This window comes from Callithrix jacchus, chromosome 6 (genome assembly GCF_049354715.1).
Source record: "Callithrix jacchus isolate 240 chromosome 6, calJac240_pri, whole genome shotgun sequence".
Classification (NCBI taxonomy): domain Eukaryota; kingdom Metazoa; phylum Chordata; class Mammalia; order Primates; family Cebidae; genus Callithrix; species Callithrix jacchus.
Window position 1 is genome coordinate 91,788,911 of NC_133507.1, and position 19,550 is coordinate 91,808,460.

The 19,550-nt window shown below is 33.5% G+C and overlaps 1 protein-coding gene across 8 annotated transcripts in view; it reads right to left on the minus strand.

Moving 5' to 3' along the window:
• Nucleotides 1-465: 465 nt before the first annotated feature.
• Nucleotides 466-19,550, minus strand: part of SPOPL (speckle type BTB/POZ protein like) — a 72,283-nt gene continuing 53,198 nt past the window's right edge. For 4 of the 8 annotated variants that reach the window (XM_078327887.1, XM_035305007.3, XM_035305004.3 and 1 more), the window contains 6 exons: nt 14,208-14,385; nt 14,071-14,126; nt 12,514-12,636; nt 8,423-8,565; nt 8,280-8,333; nt 466-4,748 (listed from right to left, as the gene is read on the minus strand). In XM_078327887.1, the coding sequence (XP_078184013.1) occupies nt 4,604-4,748; nt 8,280-8,333; nt 8,423-8,565; nt 12,514-12,636; nt 14,071-14,126; nt 14,208-14,385 (699 nt within the window). In that variant the 3' untranslated portion in view covers nt 466-4,603. Of the gene's footprint in view, nt 4,749-8,279; nt 8,334-8,422; nt 8,566-12,513; nt 12,637-14,070; nt 14,127-14,207; nt 14,386-19,171; nt 19,269-19,550 lie in introns of all 8 variants that reach the window. The other 4 variants (XM_078327889.1, XM_078327888.1, XM_035305012.3 and 1 more) reach the window with 2 other exon arrangements.

A 19,550-nucleotide genomic window follows, 5' to 3' on the forward strand; every position in this document is an offset into this window, starting at 1 on the left:
ATGTCTGGGGTACATGGAAAGTTTTTCACTGTGCCTTTCTACTACCACATTGGTCATAATTTTCAAGGACTAATTGTGTTACTGTTATTAAACTGGTTCAAGAATATCCTGCCCCAATCTGCTTTTTGATACCATCAAATGATTAAATAGTCTGGAATAACTGAAATTAGGACGGATAGGAATGACAGGGAAAAGGTGATCTCTAAGTGCTACACTGATGGCATGTAGCATTAGAATAAGTCATTCAATATTGATAGTTCATGCATATTAAAATAAATGCATATTAACATTTCACAGTTAAGAATGTATTTAGTAGGTCCCAAAAAATAAGAGCATCCCAATGTAGCAAAGACAATTACTATGCATGATTCATCATATAAAATATAGGACTCTTTTGCAAAGCATTACACCAATCTTAAAAAAAGAACATGTATTTTTCAAATAAACACAAGATAAGCCAATTAATTCTGAATAAGTAGTAACAACTTTATTTTAACTCAATGTATTGAAATGCAAAAAATATTTTCAGCAACAAGATACAAGTATTATGTATCTCATTATTAACATCAGCTAATTAAAAATGAGGCTGCAAAGTTCAATATAAGTTTTTATACATTTGAATTTTGAAAATCAATTTCCCCAAGAACTAATTTTTAAATAATTTTTGCAGAACTTCATTTTCAAAAATGAGACTCATGTAAGTTGTATCTTCATATTTTAAAACAATGCAAAATTTACTGGGTTACAGTATACAATGATAAACTCTGACAACAGAAAAATTTAAATATAAGAATTTCTTTTCAAACATAAAGTTCACATACTGCAAACAGAAGACACTGTGTGATTTCACTCCTAGTAAGGAGGAAGTCTTGCATATGGTAGGCACTCAATATTTGTTCCACTGGACCTAAAATTTACATCATTCCATGAACAGTTAAATAAAGGAGAGCTCTCATTAATTTGTATAAAAAAGGTTTGTAAAATATACTTATGTGTGCGGAAAGTGCTGTCTTTATAATCTGAGAACACTAAAACAAACCTACTCACCTACCCATCTTCTTTTTTAAGAATACACTGAATATTTTTATTTTACCCATGAAAGAGCATGCATGTCCAAGTCAGAATAATTCACCTCTTCAAGTATACTTGGCTTACTAAGTCAAATATACTTAAGTATGTTGAATTGGATTTTCACAATCCCTGTTCTATTTTAGTAACACTGGGTCATAGCTATGATCCACATTTAATAAAGAATTCTGATTAAGATTTTAAACTTATGCACAAAATTTAAACAGGTAAATACATTATTAATTCTACTTTTGGCCATCCAAGCTCTTACTTAGATCCAGTTTAAAAATAAACAAATAATGTTCACGACAACTTTTTGAGATCTATGTTAATATTTTAAAACAATTTTATTTTAATTGATGTCCTAAAAAGGCACTGTTTTCACATTTCACCATGCAGTAAATTGATCACATTTTTGAAAATTATCTTTTGTTAATCAATTGTCCTCCAAAATAAAGCACATTTAAATGAAATATTTCAGCTAACCTGAACTTTCAACATTTAACTGATTTCTATTTCGAGAAATTCACTCATTTTAACATACCACACACAAGGCCCAAGCAAATACAGGTATGTACACACATACAGACACACGCATACACACACACACACACGCGATCACATATTTCATGCAAATTTCTCCAATTATCATTTCAAGACAATGACACATGACTATTCAAGGAGGTAACATTGGCAAGCCATATTATGGCACCTTCATTATTTGTGCTCCAAATATAAACATACATTAAAATTAAAAAATGAAAAAGGCACAAATATAGCATTTCCAAGTGTTGGTCTAAACAAAAGCTACCCAATGATTAGTTTTATAGTATATAACATTTCAAACCATTCCCTACTTTCTCAGAAAAAGCCCTGTTTAGGTGACAAAGGAAAACAGGAACAGGCTAATAGTTCAAAAGGCTGGAGAGAATATCTATGCCTATTTTGAAAGTAATGTATGCAGTTTAAAAATGAGGGGAAGCAGGCTATTAGACTACTCATGTCAGAATACGTTAAGTGTTTTTATCATTGCCTCAAGGACCCACAATACCAAAAATATACATAATAAATAAAAAAATAAATCAACTACCATATGATTCTGTTAGTATAATGGTAGGCATTATATTATCTGAAAAGTGGACATCTCTACAAACATGGATATTCTTACAGCACAGTGTTTGACATTTTTGGTACAAAATGTGCTACCAAACTAAAAAAAAAACTTCATAATAAAATCCTTAAGATTTGCAATAAACTCTCAAGTAAGTAAGAACAAGCTGAAATGTTTATTATATGGTAGTTTTACTGAAGTCACTGTGGTTAGAAATATAGATTCAAGCGGTGAATTAATTCACAATGTGCCGGTGTGGTGTGCATTGGATATAAATAGATACATCAGTACTTTTCTGATATATGACAACATAACTCTATAGCCTGAGGGAATTTTCGCATAAGAACCTGGCAAAATCTTAAATTGAAAATGTATACATATGTATGTGTGTACGTGTATTTTTAAAATTGTATATTGCAAACTTAACAGGCTCAATCTTATGATGGATTTAAGGAAATAAATTTCTACTTCCCATAATATCCTTACACAGGATGAAGTCCATCAACCAGTTTAAGAATCTTTCTTCTATCCCAAGAGATTCTTCCAATTTCAAATTTAAGTTACCATGACAAATAATGAAATTATATAGAAAGTCATGAAGAAAGGTGAAAATACAATCTTTTTAAACTCCAGGTTGTTGACGATAACAAATGCTTATTTGAGTTTTTTCAATGTAAATATGAATCTGTATATATTAGAATTGCTTCAGTTAACACCTAACAAAGAGATAGCAAAAATAAAGTCTATTTAAAAACCTCAAGCTTCGTTTTTTCTTTTGTCCTGAATTCAAACATTAAATAAACAAATTATACAAATTTTCATCTGAAGAATAAAGTTATGTTTGCAAACATAGGTATATGCATTTTTTTTTCCAGTGACACACTTTTTCCCTTGTGGTCAAATATAAATCTTGCCTAAGAAGCACATTGTCACCACCACAGTAAGTGAGATGTGGTGCCCTGACACTGACTGCTTCCGCTTCTCCAGGACAAGGCACCAGAACAAACCTCCCTTAGGAACACAACTATCAAACACTGAATGTTTATATGTATTTAAAGCTAAAATTCACTTATAATAAAGAACTGGCCCATAAAAATCAGTTTATAAATAGTTTATCCTCTTCACATTATGCAGAATTTCAGTATCATCCACAATGTTAGTACAGTAACTGAAACACAATGAAGAAAAATGGGGAGCGGGGGGAGGTTCATAGTGTGACCTGACATAGTCTAAGGGTTTTCTCCTTTTGTATGCATCTCCCACAGGCAAGTATCAATCCACTGTTTGAAGGAGAGTAGACTATCCAGGATTAATTTATTGTTCAGGTGTCTTTCCCAAAGTGTGAGAAAACAGAAGTCAATTCAATAACGAATATCTGTAATCCAAACCAATTTAACTACAATCAAGAATATCTTTCTTATCTATTATCATAAACATCCCAGTTGCCTCCATCTAAAAATTTCTTTGAAAAGTTAAGACACAATTAATTATACCTTATTAATTTCCTCAAAAGCAAAAAAAAAAAAAAAAAAAAAAACAAACAAAAAAAAAACATGTACCATTCAGCATACAAAAGTTACACAGTAAAAGTGCATATATGTCTGTCTTAATTGGCCCACTCATTAAATTTACATTTGGTCATTCTTACTTTTAACATGTACAGAACTCTTCACATAAATGTAGGTCAGTATAAAAAAATTACTTCCACACAATACATGCTTTCTTCATGAAATCTTAACCTCAATCAGTTCTCAATCATTGTAAACTTAGAATAAACCCACAGCTGTTGGACAGTTAACATACAAGACAAACATCACAAATGTTACTATAAATCTGGGCCAACTCATTGCATATTTGCCCCCTGAAATGAAAAATAAATTAGAATTGAAGCAGTGTATTGCCATAACTTACCTTGAAGGTAAGTGGGTTCTCCCATATTTATAGAACTTAGATTGGAGCCATTACTGGTAATCTCCAATACAAGTGCTTTTACAGAGAACTTAGTTTTAAACTTTGAGATAGCATAGGACAAAACCTATAAAATTCACTTTCTTTTTGCAAAATAATGGAAGATCCTTTTGAAACTTAGTATCTTCAGTTATCAATATTACTGCATTATGGAGCTAGTGCAATCCTGCATAGCCTTGGTCAAAATGACAAGGCACAATAAAAAAAAAATTAAAGTATATGAACAAGAGAAGTCATTGAAGATAATTTAAGGCCTTGAAGTGAATTAATCAGTCTAATTTAAAGCTGAAGAATAAACCATAAATTATCCACCTGAAATGCAAGCCATATGCTTTTTCAGCTTCTGTTCTGTGGACAAAATAACAGAAACAATTCTTGCGTATGGTTTGTGTATTAGAATCCTTCTGGACCTGGAGGAGTAAGTCAATTCCATTTTTCAACTGTTCATGAAAGATTTCAGGACTGTTTTAGCCGTTTGCATGCAATGCCAAACTGTGGACACTGTGCAGATGCTAGTGCTCGAAAGGCTTCTGCTACTAAATGAGGGTGAGACTGAATCATGGATTTCCATCCCGATGTTTCCATTATGTTGGTTGCTTGGCTGAAAAAATTGAATTAAAAGATGTTTACTAAAGAATACTTTTCAAAATGCACTGTTGCACTGTCAATTTTTTAAAAACTTGCAAATTTCAAAATATTTGAACACTTTTTACCTATGTATTCAAATCAACTGCTTTTATTAAAATATCTTTAACTTACTGGTATTTTCTGTGGCAACTGAAACTATTAAATTTTTCTGGAGCTTCTACTCCCTTAAAGTATGTGACACGGGTCTTCATGCTTCAACTCTCATTGTTACCATTTCTGTACAAGCTTTTTCAAGAGCCCCTTTCTATTCTTTTACATGCCTCTTGTAAGGCAGATTTTCTCTCAAGTTACAAATACTGCACTCTATTCTTCTCCCTTAACAGGCATTATTCATTTTATCTCATCCACTCTTCACAATTTTAACTATGAAATTCAATGATGTTAACTAACAATATGCTAAATTCTAGGGCTCCATACAAGGTTCATCCCCAACCACTTGCTTTTTTCACTTGGATGTGCCTCAAGACCCATAAATTCAGGACTGTCAGATGAGAACTCATCATACCTCTCCTGAAGCCCCAAATTCTTCCTTCTACCTTTCTAGTCAGCTAACCCTTGTACCATCATCCAGTGATGCAAGCCAGAAATCTGGACTTGCATCTAGACTCTCCTCTCCAATCATCAAAACCTTTTTTTTAGGTTTGAAAGGCTTCAACGATGTCTTGAATCCCAGTTTAAGGCCCATATCATCTCACATTTGGATTATGACAACAGACTCGTAAGTGGTCTTCTAGCCTCCTGCTCCTTCCTCTCAAACCAAGCTTTCAAAATGTTACCTTGGTAACACAAATATGACTATATAAGGCCCTCTTCATTGTTTCCCACTGCCCATATCCAAGTTCTTTAGAGAAATATGGCATTATACAATGTTTGGTTTTCTGTATTACTCCCCACTTCCTACTTCCCACTTCCATGATCTGCCATTTTATACTCTGATATTGAACTGCTTATTGTATACTCTATGTACCCCATGCTCTCACCAAAAAATAACAGCAAATGCTCAAGCAACAAATCTAGTTACCCTTCCTTGCCTCCTGCCTCTCCTTTATCCCAACCACCATCTAAATAATATCTAAATATTATAGATTCACCCTTCAAAATATTTCTTACTTTCTTTTCTCTCTAGCTCCACTGTCACGAATAAAGTCTAATTTCCGCCGTTCATCTCTTGCCTGAACTACTCCAGTAACTTTACAACTGGTCTACCTGTATTCAACCTGGTTCCTCAACTACTATCACCTTCCTAATCTCCCCACAATCCATTCTCCACCCTGCATGCAGAGATTGTTAAAAATGCAAAAACTAATCAGGTCCCACCCTGTGTGAAAACCCTTTACTAGATACCCACGACTCTGAATAATATCTAAAAATTCTAATGTTACTTTACATGGCCTTTCAGGATCTGATCTCTGCCTATTTTCTCCAGCTTCTTCTCATTACCTACCTCCCTAACCACAACACACAGACACACACACTCTATACTGCTCTCTGTCATCATTAAAACTTTGTGCATCTCATTTCCTTTTTCTGGGGTGTACTTTACTTCCTCTCTTCCCTCTTCTTCACCAATATTTCAAGTATTTAGTTTTATAACAATTAGGTTATAATTGTTATATGCTCCTATAGGTATGCTACATATTCTGCAATGACCAGTTTAATCAATCTGCTCCTAGACCATAAACTCCATGAAGGCAGGGAAAATATATGTCATGCTCACCACTGTATTCTCTATACTAAGTACCGTGCCTTGGGAATTTACTGGATAATAAAGGATAAGTATCTGTCAAATGAATGATCAACTATTACTTCACACTTCCATACTTCGGTTCATGCTGTCCTTTCTGCCTGCAGTGCCTGTTACTTCCTTTTTAGTTCTGCTAACTCCTATTTGTGTTTTAAGACTCAGTTATCTCCAGGAAGCCATTTCTAAATTTCCAGGGTTAGTCAAGAGCTTGTACATATCCTCTTCTATTATATTACTTAACACACTATAATGAAATGATGTATTTATATATCTGTTAGATAACTTTCTCAAGACCAAGAATTTTCCCTTGAAATTCTTTTTATATGCAGCACCCTAGTATTGTGCTTGAAACACAGAAGATGCTAGAATAATGTTTGCTGAACTAAATAGCAGCTGATACCAATGAAACAATTTTTTAAGTTTGCAAACATCAAAAAATTAGGGTGGTGCAAAAGTAATTGATTTTTTTTTTTGCCATTAAAAGTAATAGCAAAATCCATAATGGCAAAAACCACAATTACTTTTCCATCAGCCTAATACCACTGTGTCATTGTGCTTACAATTTCAATTAGTTGTTTAGAATCACATAACTATTATACCTGACTTTTTCATTTATTAATTCAATAAATAAATTCGATGAATATGAATATAATATAGTGTCTCTAAAAGGTACAAAACAAGCTAATTTTTGACACTGAATAAGTTATAAAATGTAAAGTATTTCCTTAGAGTAAAACTAGAGCTTGAAAAGCAAAGGATCATAAATTGCCACTTGATGCTATATAGTATGCTTTAAATTCAAAACAAGTTTTCTCTAAGATTAAATATTATGATGATATCATAATAGCATACACTGGTCAACATATTATACAAGACAACCAATAATTTTAAAGTAGTCACTACTTTTTACTTTCAGAAAACACAGTCCACAAACTAATAGGATGGACTCAGTTAAACAACTTCACATAAATCAAAACAGATTGAAGCAATGGGAAATAATTAAGTCAACACATTAATTCATTTCATCCTTTGAAAATTTCCTTTTTGCCCACTTTCTTACATCAACTTTGGATAATTTGAAGAAATGAAATTTAAGAGTTTATAGGCAAAACTAATCAAGAGCAGATGCAAAAAACTTCAACCTGCTGACCTTTCCCCATTTTGATTTCAAATAGTTACAAAGAATAGAAGTCATGAAAAATAAGAGAAGGGAAAAAAGTAGAATAGTATGCTCATATTTACAAGATCCAGTTTTAGAAAGTATAGCAACTGTCCAACCCTTTATGTTCACTAGGAAAAGAGAATATTACTAACATTTTTGGAATATTAAGAAGGTAGCCTAACGTAGCATATTACTCAAGGTACTTTTAAAGGCTTTCTAAGCAAATCTGTAGGGTAACATTCCTCATAGGAGTAAGTGAATTATTTCCCACACTTTTTGAAATGTTTTCTGGAGGGGCAGGGATCAGATCTCTAGCAATACTTGGACTTAGGTATATACCACACAGCATTATGTACTTAAGAAATTACAGCATCCATCCCAGGTTGCACTAGAAGCTGATCTACAAGGGAGCATAGCCTCAGGAATCCACTAAGTATTCTTTGTTTGTTTTTAATAACTGGCAGTTTGCATCATATAACATCTGGATTCATACTTATTGTAGCTGAACAAAAGGCTATGCAAACACTTAATTTCACTTATGGAGACCAACTTTAAGTCAGAAACTGATGTCATCTTACTTGCTGTTCCAGTTTTCCCCATCTTTACACCCAAGCTGTCGAAGTACACTGCACCTGCATTGAAGATTTAAACATACTTAAAAAAAAGTCCGGTGAAAAAATATTGAAGGTGTCATGCCCACTGAAATACAAGCATAGCTTACCTATTAATAAAGTCTATGGCTTGTGCTTTCAACTGTTCTGCACTGTGCAAATCTGCAAGGACAAGGGTATCTGCAACATTCTCTACTGAGAGGTTACTACACAAAGCTGCTTCACACATGACCTTCAGCCGTTCCAGTGCATACTATCCAAAATGAAAACATAACCATTAAACATTTGCTCCAACTAAGTTCCTGAATACATAATACATTTGTAAATTGGAAAATAAAGTTACATTATCATTTACAGTTATTTTAAAATTCTTTAAGTTACTGTTTCAACCTAATGTGAACAAAATATAAAGGAATGCACTCAGAAGAAAGACTAATTTTCTTTAGGAAGTTGCAATTTGCATAAGTATATTTTGAAAGTAGGGTTTATCCTAAAATAAGGTTAAAGCTACCTTATTACCAAATATTCTTATAAACATAGTTCTCTACTACTTCAAACACTAAAGTGTATCACCAAGTATACTGCATGTTGCCACCACTCAGTCCTGAGGAATGAATTCATTATAACGTTAAATAAATCATATTTATAACCACTAAAAATTCTTGCAGTTATTAGTGTGTATTATATAACATGCTAAGCAGGTTTACTATGGTATAACTGACACACAATAAAGTACACATAGTGTTCACACTCTAAGTTTATACAGCCATAAAACCATCATTAACTCTATAGTAAATATATCAATCATCCCCCGAAGTTTCTCCCTACCTCTTTGTAATCTTTCTCTCTCGCCCCACCCTAGGTAATATCTCTAATATGCCTTCTATCACTATAAAGTAGTTTGCATTTTCTGGAGTTCTTTATAAATAAAATCATATAATACATATTCACTTTTGTCTGACTCCTTCATTCAGTATAATTATTTTGAGAATCATGACTGTTACTGCCTGTGTATCAACAGTTCAATCCTTTTTACTCCATCATATATAGATATACAACAATTTGTTTTACACATTTACCTGTTGATGAATATTTGGGTTGTTACCAGTTCTTGGCTGTTATAAATGAAGCTGTCAGTCATATACAAGTGTCTGTATGGGCATATGCTTTCTTTCCTCTCAGGTAAAAACCTAAAATTGGACTTACTGGATCTCAGTGTAAGTTTATGTTTAACTTTCTGAGAAACTATCAAACACTTTTCCAGGTGGTTGTATCATTTTACATTTCCATCAGCAGCATGACAGCCCTAATCCTTCCATGTTTTTAACAAATGAGAATGCTATTTTTCCACCTCTTGACAACACTTAGCATGGTCTTTGTACTTTTAGCCATTATAATCATATATAGGGGTATCTCATGATGGTTTGAATTTACATTTCCCTAATGATCTAATGATGTTGAGTATCTTTTATTTTTGAGACAGGGTCTTGCTCTGTTGCCCAGGTTGGAGTGCAGTAGCACAATCAGGGCTCACTGTAGCCTCAGCCTCCTGGGCTCAAGCAATCCTCCCATCTCAGCCTCCTAAGTAGCTGGGACTACCAGCACATGCCACCATGCCAGGCTAACTTAAAAAAAAAATTGTTATAGAGATGGTGCCTTACTATGTCACATAGGCTGGTTTCAAACTCCTGGGCTCATGTGATCCTTCAGACTAGGCCACCTAAAGTGTTGGGATTATAGGTGTTAGCCACCATGACTGGCATGAGTATCTTTTAATATATTTCAGACATTATTTCAGAAAATGTCTGCTCAAACATTTTGTCTACTTTTAGAAATAACAATGTTTTCTTATAACTGAGTTTTGGGAATTCTTTATATAGTCTGAATACAAAAGTCAGATATATTCTGAATATATTGTTCATCAGATACCTGCTGTGCAAATATTTTCTCACAGTTTGTAGCTAATCTTTTTATTCTGTCTTTTGATGAAAAGAAGTTAAAATTTTATTGAAGTCTATTTTATCATTTTGTTCTTTTATGGATTTTCTGATATCACACCTAAGAAATCTCTGCCTAACCTAACATCACAAAGACTTTCTCCTATGTTTTCTTTAGAAGTTTTAGATTTGTAGGATTATGATCCATTTTGAATTACTTTATTTTCTGATTGCTCTATTGCCCAGGCTGGTGTGCAGTGGCATAATCTCAGCCTATAGCAATCTCTGCCTCCCAAGCAACTGTCCTGCCTCAGCCTCCCAAAAAATTGGGATTACAGGTACCCACCACCATGCCCAGCTAATTTTTGTATCTTTAGTAGAGGCAGGGTATCACTTTTTGTATTTTTAGTAGAGGCAGGGTTTCACCATGTTGGCCAGGCTAGTCACGAACTCCTGACCTCAAGTGATCTGTTCCTGTTGGCCTTCAAAGTGTTGGGATTACAGGTGTGAGCCACAGTGTGAGGCCTGTATTACTTTTTATATATGGTTTGAGGTACACATGTGGGTATTTGATTGCTGTTGCACCACTTGTTTAAAGAGTATCCTTTTTCTACCAAACTGTCTTTGTACTTTTGTCAAAAATTAAATACTCATAATGTGGTCTATTTTCATATTCTTTATTCTGTTCCATTATCTGTCCATCTTGACACGGATACAAACACTGTCTTAACTTCTAAAGCTTTATAGTAAGTCATGATATCAAGCAGTATTAGTCCTCTACTTTATTCTCTCCCCCCTCCCAAGTTATTACACATAAAATTTTAAATGTTTGTCAACTTGTAAAAAAAAAAAAAAAAAGAAAAAAGAAAAAAGACTGCTAGGATCTTGACTATACTACCAATTTTAAAGACAACTGGTATTTTAACAATATTGAGACTCAGTCCATGGACAGGAGTTATATACTTAAATTTAAGTCTTCCTGAGTTTCTTTTAGCATTATTTTGTAAGTTTCTTTTTTTTTTCTCAATATTTGTTTTAGACTCAGGGAGATACATGTGCAGGTTTGTTATGAAGGTATACTTTGTGATGCCATGGACATAAGGATGGGAAAAACAGACACCGAGGACTCCTAGATGGGGTGGACAGGGAGGGGGGCAAGGGCTGAAAACTCACCTATTGGGTACTATGATCATTACCTGAATGATGGGATCAATCATACCCCAGACTTCAGCATCACGCAATATACTTTTGTAATTTTCTACATGCAGGCTTTAAACATCTTTTTTCAGATGTATATCTGTGTATTTAATACTGATGATGCTGCTATTGTAAATGGTATTTTTAAGTTTTTATTGAGATAGTCAATTTATGTGCAGTTGTCAGAAAAAAACAGATTCCATATACACTTGGTCCAGTTTACCCAATGGTAACATTTTTCAAATGATGTGTATATATACATACATACCATCCATCAACACATGCATATGCAAATATACACATATTCATACATTTATGCATATGTGCACTTGTATACTGAATGTGCTATGAGAACCACTGGCTTACAGATTTTTCTAATGTTTTTGCAGTTTCTCTACCTTCAAGAAATCATCATTACAAGAGCATTATAAAATTTTTAATATTGGTTTTTCTCTTTCTATGCTGTCATATTAAAAAAACAATCTATACATGTAGAGAATTAAGTTATATATAATATCCAATATTTTCTCCTTTTTTAAAAAAAGGTCATACACTATATCTCAAGACTAAGAATATCTGAAACTTAAATCATCATTACAAGAGCATTATAACATTTTTAATATTGGTTTTTCTCTTTCTATGCTGTCATATTAAAAAACCAATCTATACCTGTAGAGAATTAAGTTATACATACTATCCAATATTTTCTCCTTTTTTTAAAAAAGGGTCATACACTATATCTCAAGACTAAGAATATCTGAAAATTATAATTATATATGCCATTGTGTGTGCTCTTTTAAAAGGACATCCATATACACTCAAAACAATCACATTTACAGGTTACTCTCCCGTGAAAAAAACAACTTCCTTCTGGCTCAAGATATTTTTACATCATGACTTTTTAAAAAAGTTTCATTTCCAGATTATCCCACTGTATGCTATTTCAAAAAGCTCTCAAGAGCTGTCTACAAATAATACAAGTTATTTGGAGTTTTCATTTGATGATTGCTTTCTATATAAATCAAGCTTAAGGATATATTTTGGTTCCTTAAGACCTAATTACTTACTTTGTCTGCAGCTGCCAACAAGTTGTCAGCCATTTTGTCAAGGTTTGGTGCTCTCCCTGTGTAAATGAATCTCATCATTTCTTTAAAAACTTCAGGATCTAAATCACTTATTTCCACTCGATTCTGATATCGAAAAACAACACAAAAAAGAAAAAAACATGCAAACACGAACCAAAGTGAATCTTTGACAGTAACTTAAAAGCCCTAAATCTACACTAAAATAATGTATAACTCAAATACACATATACAGATATTTCTAAATTCTACTTTAAAATTGAGGAAGGTAAATCTTCATTAAGTACTTAGGCCACGAAGAGGACAAGTCCAAGAGGAAGAGCATACACTGTGGGAGAGGAGGGAATCATGAACAGCTGGAGAGCCCAGACCCTGATACTCAGACCAAGCCAAGAACCACCATATAAAAAAAAAGATTCCCAATTTTTCAATTAAAAATAGGTTAAAAAAAAGCAAACAAAATGAAAACTATAATTCAAATAAAATATATCTGTGTTAAGTTTCTGACAACTATTCTAAAAGATACTAGCTATTAACCCTTTCTTTGTTGACTCCCTAGGTCCTAACATAACACCTAAGACCCTATAACAAACAGTTCTATTCCCAGAATTAAGCAAAAGTAGGGCAAGGTATCAGAGGTGACAATAAAGCTCACTACATCAGAATTCTCCCATCTGCAAAAATGACATGCATTATCATACTGGCACTTCCTTGCTTACCTGAAAAATAGCCAAGTCCAAAGAGGACTAGTGCTTTTATACTGCTATGTTTTTGTATTTAGTTTCTTTGCTGAGCTCAATAAAGCTAAATATCTAACTCTTAATGACAGCAAACTTTTCTGACCCCTTGATGTCAACAGTATATGATATCATTGATGTCTTCCAACTTAGAAGCGATCAGAAGGCTGAACATAGTATCTCCCAAACCAAAATTTGGAGAGAGAAAGCAGTTATTTTATTGCAGTGTCTAGTTCTGCAGAAAGAATAAAACTGAGCCACATGAATAAACTCTGGAGTTGTCCAGTTGGAACCCTATGGTTCACATGTTATGCAAACAGCAAAGAATCAACCTCTGATCTCTAACATAACTACATTTCATGATGACAAATGAAAGAGAAATATCTGGGGAGTGAAGTAGGTAACACCTTGATTATAGTTGGTGTACAGTAATACTGGTATAATCTACGTTATTTTTGTTGCTAGAAAACAGATTCCAAAATTCAATCCATAAAGTACAAGGGGAGAATATTTATACCTTGAACAGAGACTTCTCAAATAGCTATGACCCTTTAGGATAACAACTATCCAATTTACTTACTAGATGGGCATAAAAAATAGCTGTTCCTTGGAATAATCACGGCACATCCACTTGGAGCTACATCTATTGTTTTATTACAAAACACATTTTTTTCCGAGTTGTTTCTAAAAATTTTCCCTACTTATCACAGTATGACAATGAGAACATGCACTATTACTTTTAAAACATATGCCCAACTACTTTACATTTACATAAATAAAATATTAGCCTTTAAGCCATGAATACCTTTCTGCTTTCTTCCATTTCATGTTCAAACATGGCATTAAAAACTGGGGATCGAGCTGTAACAAGATTACACATGATTATTTTTATGCATAAATGCATTTTTTAAAGGTACTATATTACCCCATAAGTAAAAGTACCTGCAAGCACAGATTTATGAGCTTTAAATTCTTGTCCTCTCACAAAAAAACTGCAGTCTGTAAATCTTGTGTTTTCCCAGAGATTACCTAAATCTTCTGCTAGTCGACACTCAGGCACCTTCAAAGTATTTGTATTAGTATGTCCTGATATGTTTACTGAATCTTGTACCACACTCACCTAATAAAAAAGAGCAGCAAGTAAAACATATTCACAAAATCATATCAATAATTAGTTTAAGTCTATACTTCAACTTTTTATGTTTAAGATCATTTGGATAATTCAATGTATTCCATCAAAAATTCTAATAACCAGAAACTGAAATTAAAAGCACAATTAAAAGAAGAGAAATAAAAAAATAAAAAATAATATAGATCTTTTTCAATATATTTTATGTTAATAAATGGCTTATCGACTGGTTAGACTGCTTGATTATTAAAGTAATTACAAAAATATTTCTCAATAGAAAAGCCACAATATGATACAAACTCAAACAAGAATACATCTTTGTAAGGTGGAGAAATTTTCTTATTTCCTCACACTTCAAACCTACCTTACATTTAAATTTTACTATATGTACAATAAACATAGCATTTTGCATAAAAGTCAAAATGACTTTTTACAGTATAAAAAAGGTGATAAAATTAGTCCATGATATGCAAATTGAGAAGTTTTTAAAAGTTTTATTCCTAATGTTTCACTTTGAGTAAAACTAATTTAAATACATATTAAACTGATTTAAATTTTAGAGTACAAAAACTTCCACAAAAGCAACTGTAATTATTAAAGTTCATGGAAATCTTTTATGGAAGATCAACAGCTAGAGCAATATAATTTAGTTTGATTTGCATTCCTTTTATTACTTATGAAATAAAAATAGGTATGATTACAGTATTATTTCCAATATAACATGGGTTATTTCCCATCAAACATGACTACATACTGAACAATATCCGAAAACACTATTGACTAAGTCTTGCACACCACTTTTTATTTTTTATTTATTTTTGATTTTTGAGACAAAGTCTGGCTCTGTCGCCCAGGCTGGAGTGCAGCAGTGTGATCTCAGCTCACTGCAAATTCTGCCTCCTGGTTTCAAGTGATTCTCTTGCCTCAGCCTCCTGAGTAGCTGGGATTACAGGCATGAACCATCACACTTGGCTAATATTTGTATTTTTAGTAGAGAAGGGGTTTTACCATGTTGGCCAAGCTGGTCTTGGAACTCCTGAGCCAGTGATCCATATGCCTTGACCTCCAAAAGTGTTGGGATTACAGGCATGAGCCACCACACCTGGCCACATACCACTTTAAAAAAATAATAGATTTGGCCAGGCACGGTTGCTCGCGCCTGTAATCCCAGCACTTTGGGAGGCTGAGGTGAGTGGATCATGAGGTCAGGAATTCGAGACCAGCTTGACCAACATGGTGAAACCTCATCTCTACTAAAAATACAAAAATTAGCTGGGCATGGTGGCACATGCCTATAATCCCAGTTACTCAGGAGGCTGAGGCAGAATTGCCTGAACCTGGGAGGTGGAGGTTGCAGTGAGCCAAGATCATGCCATTGCACTCCAGCCTGGGCAACAGAGTAAGACTTCGTCTCAAAAAAAAAAAAAAAAAAAAAAAAAAAAATGGATTCTACTACACCGTTAAAATTTTTACATTACATTTAATACAGGTAAAAAATACATTTAAAGAAAATACTACCTTAATAGTAAAGTAAATATTTCAGAGTAAATGACTTTTTATTTTAAACAAAAAGTGCTACATTACTTGTCTATCGCTGTTTTCAACTGCTAAGATTTGAAATCATTTGTTATGCAGCAATAGATAGCTGCATTCATTTAACAATATTTCATAAGGCTTTTATTAAATAAAAGTATAAATAAGGACACACCTACATACAGTAAACTATGCAGAAAACAGAATCAGAAATAAATACATTTACTAAACTACCAAGATGTTAACAAACACATAAAATTTAATAATGGTCCAATGTGAATTGTTTGGAAAAGATTAAGTCTCAGAAGTTCCAATACATCCAGACGTATAAACATATATCTTAGGTGAATGAATACACACTGCCAAGAAAAATTAGAAAATCTTTATTTTTCCGAGGAATTTTTTTTTTTTTTTTTGAAACGAAGTTTTGCTCTTGTTACTCAGGCTGGAGTGCAATGGCGCGATCTCGGCTCACCACAACCTCTGCCTCCTGGGTTCAGGCAATTCTCCTGCCTCAGCCTCCTGAGTAGCTGGGATTACAGGCACGCGCCGCCATGCCCAGCTAATTTTTTGTATTTTTAGTAGAGACGGGGTTTCACCATGTTGACCAGGATGGTCTCGATCTCTCGACCTTGTGATCCACCCGCCTCGGCCTCCCAAAGTTTTGGGATTACAGGCTTGAGCCACCACGCCCGGCCGAGGATATTTTTAGTAACCACTTTTTCCCTTCAACTTACATATTAACCTTTTGAAATCATATGTATCATAGAAATCATCTAATTTATTCACCTTATTTTATAAAGGGATTTCAAACTGAGATAACAAGAAAAAGACAAAGTAAACAAAATGTTCCAAAATACATTGTGCTGGCTAATACTAGAGGAAGACTAGACCTAAATCTCTAGACTCCTTTCTTTACAGCTCTTTGTACATATTTTTTAAAATATATTTTAAAATTAGTAATATTAACACAATTATGATAAAATTGTGTTTTATTACATTTATTCCAACTAACATAATTTATTACATTACAACAATCTTGTGAGATGTTTCTCTAAGTATGGGAGCCATCAAGATACTGTGTAAACAAATATATCTACCAATAAAGGTTCTCCTATATTACCAAGTTTTTAATCACTCAAATTATGCCTAAAATTTTAATACCTATAAAACAGAAAAAAAGTTTTACTAATCCTTATCCAATTGCGTTGTTCCACTACACATTATAACCTGATATAGACAAAAAATGTTGGTATTAATAGTCAAGGTTTAATAATGGATCAGCTCCTTAGACCCTAATAGTATTTATTTGTTCATATCAAGTACTGCTCTTGAAATTACTAGACAGAAAAAAATTGGATCAGTTTAATGACTTGCAATGATATATACAGTGGAGTTACAAAATGTGATGATGTACTTAATTTCAGAAATAATTCTACTTACTGTATCTTAACTTAATTCAAAATAATGTATTTAATATAAAAATATAGCAAAAAAATCAAGTAATAAAAGGATCAAAAAATAAAGACAATATTATCGGACACAGATATTGATATTATATTTGTATTCTGTACAAGCAAAAACAATTCGGAAGACTTGTATTATTGACATACCTATCTACATAGTATTATCACAGCAACCACAAAGTTTAACTAAGACACACAATTAACATTTTGAACTCTAGAGTATTCAAGAGATTATTTATAAAGGAGAAATTAATGATCTAATTAAAATTGACCTATTCAATGGATTCTGATGATTTTCTTGATACCTAATTAAGAAAATGATAAAAATTTACTTTTATCTATTACATACTCAAATGCAGATAATGAATACTCTTACTGAATGGAACCTAGAATAAAAAATTCAGGAAAAAGGCTGAGATTCTCTCCTGAGGTCAAATTTATGCTTCTTTCAAAATGTTTTTAAAAAGAAGCAAATGTGCAATCTCAAAATTGTTAAATATTGCAAAGCAAAACCTCAAACTCATTTGATAGTGCTTTTTCAAATTTGCTTTTGGCTCTACCCAGAGAATATAATTTAGACTGACAAGAACATTTGAGGGATCTAATCTGCAACTATCCTGAAAAATCTGGGTCTCTTCTAGTGCGGAACTAAGTAACTATTGGTTCCAGTTTTTGAAACCTGAATTTTCCAACTAATTTTAAAAGCCAGGAATTTCCAATACTGCACAGTACTACAATTTTGCCATTTTAATCAACTAGCCAACCACCCACCACACCAGCTCCAAAGTGGGAAACTTTTAACAGTTGAATTTCGCATGAATATCTTACAGAATAGTGGGTTTTAGACTCTTTGACTTTCATAGACTGGTGTAATTTAAAAAAAAATCTGATAACAGAAATAGGGTAGTCAGCTTCTCATTTTGCCAAGAAAGGGCTTTTTAGAAAACAAAGCCCAACTTCTCCACCCACTATCAAAATTATTTTAAAACAGAAAGGCTATCTGCTATGATTTGAATGTATTCCACAAAGTTCATATCGGAAATTTAATACCCAATGCAACCATGTTGAGAGGTGAGATATTTCAGAGGTAACTAGGTCATAAGGACTCGAACCTCATGAATGGATTAATGTGTTTATTGAGAGTGTGGGTTTATTAAAGTGAGTCCAGCATGCTCTTACATGCACACACTTCCTCCTACCTTCCAACTACCCTCACTCTTCCCCTCACCTCTTCTCTTTCTCAACATGTGATGACTTCCACCACGTTATGATGTGAGAAAAAGGACTCCACCAGAAGTAGCCTCAATGTTGGACTTCCCAGCCTCCAGAACCATGAGCCAATAAAAATTTTGCTCTTTTGAAACTACCTAGTCTCAGGTATTCTGTTAATGGCAACACAAAATGGACTAAGATACCTTCTTAGCAAAAGATAAACAGGGTGGGAAAAAAGATGTCTCCTTAAAAATGAGCTAGTTAAACCTCATGAAATACTCATTATATATTTTTTATCTGTATATATATTTTTCCTATATATCATGAAATAGCACAGGTCTGTTAGAGTATTTAAAATCTGTTGGACTTCAAAAGATAAATTGAACTAACCAGTTTTTTAGTTTTCCTACTTATTTCTCAATTCCTGTTTTCTGTGTCACTTTGGGAAAGAGGGCAGAGCTGCTTACACTGCTACCAGTCTTTATCTCTGGCCACTTTAACCACTGCAGGGAACTTGTAAGATTAAGTTATGTTTTACACAAAAAGGTAGCACCCAACTGCCTTACCTGTCTACAGCACCACTTGCAGGGGAGGGGGAGGAGGCAGTTCTTTAGGAAGGGTAGTGCAATGCTTCCTCCTCTTCTGCAAGCAGTGCTGGAGATTCTGTAGAAGGAAGGGCATCCGTGAGCGGGGTGAAAGAAACAATGGAGGGCATGAAGAATGTTAGTTAAAAGTATCTTTTGCCCCCCATGCTAAATACGGTGCCCAGGGTATAAATGTCTAAAACAGCAAAAAGATGTATATTTCAGGATCCAAAAACGAACCTGATCAATGCCAACTTCAAAATACATGTCATGTTGGGTCTTATTTCTTTAGGTTACTAGCATGTAAAATGTAGCATATGCATATGCATACCAAACATACAAAAAAATTATTAAACTTAAT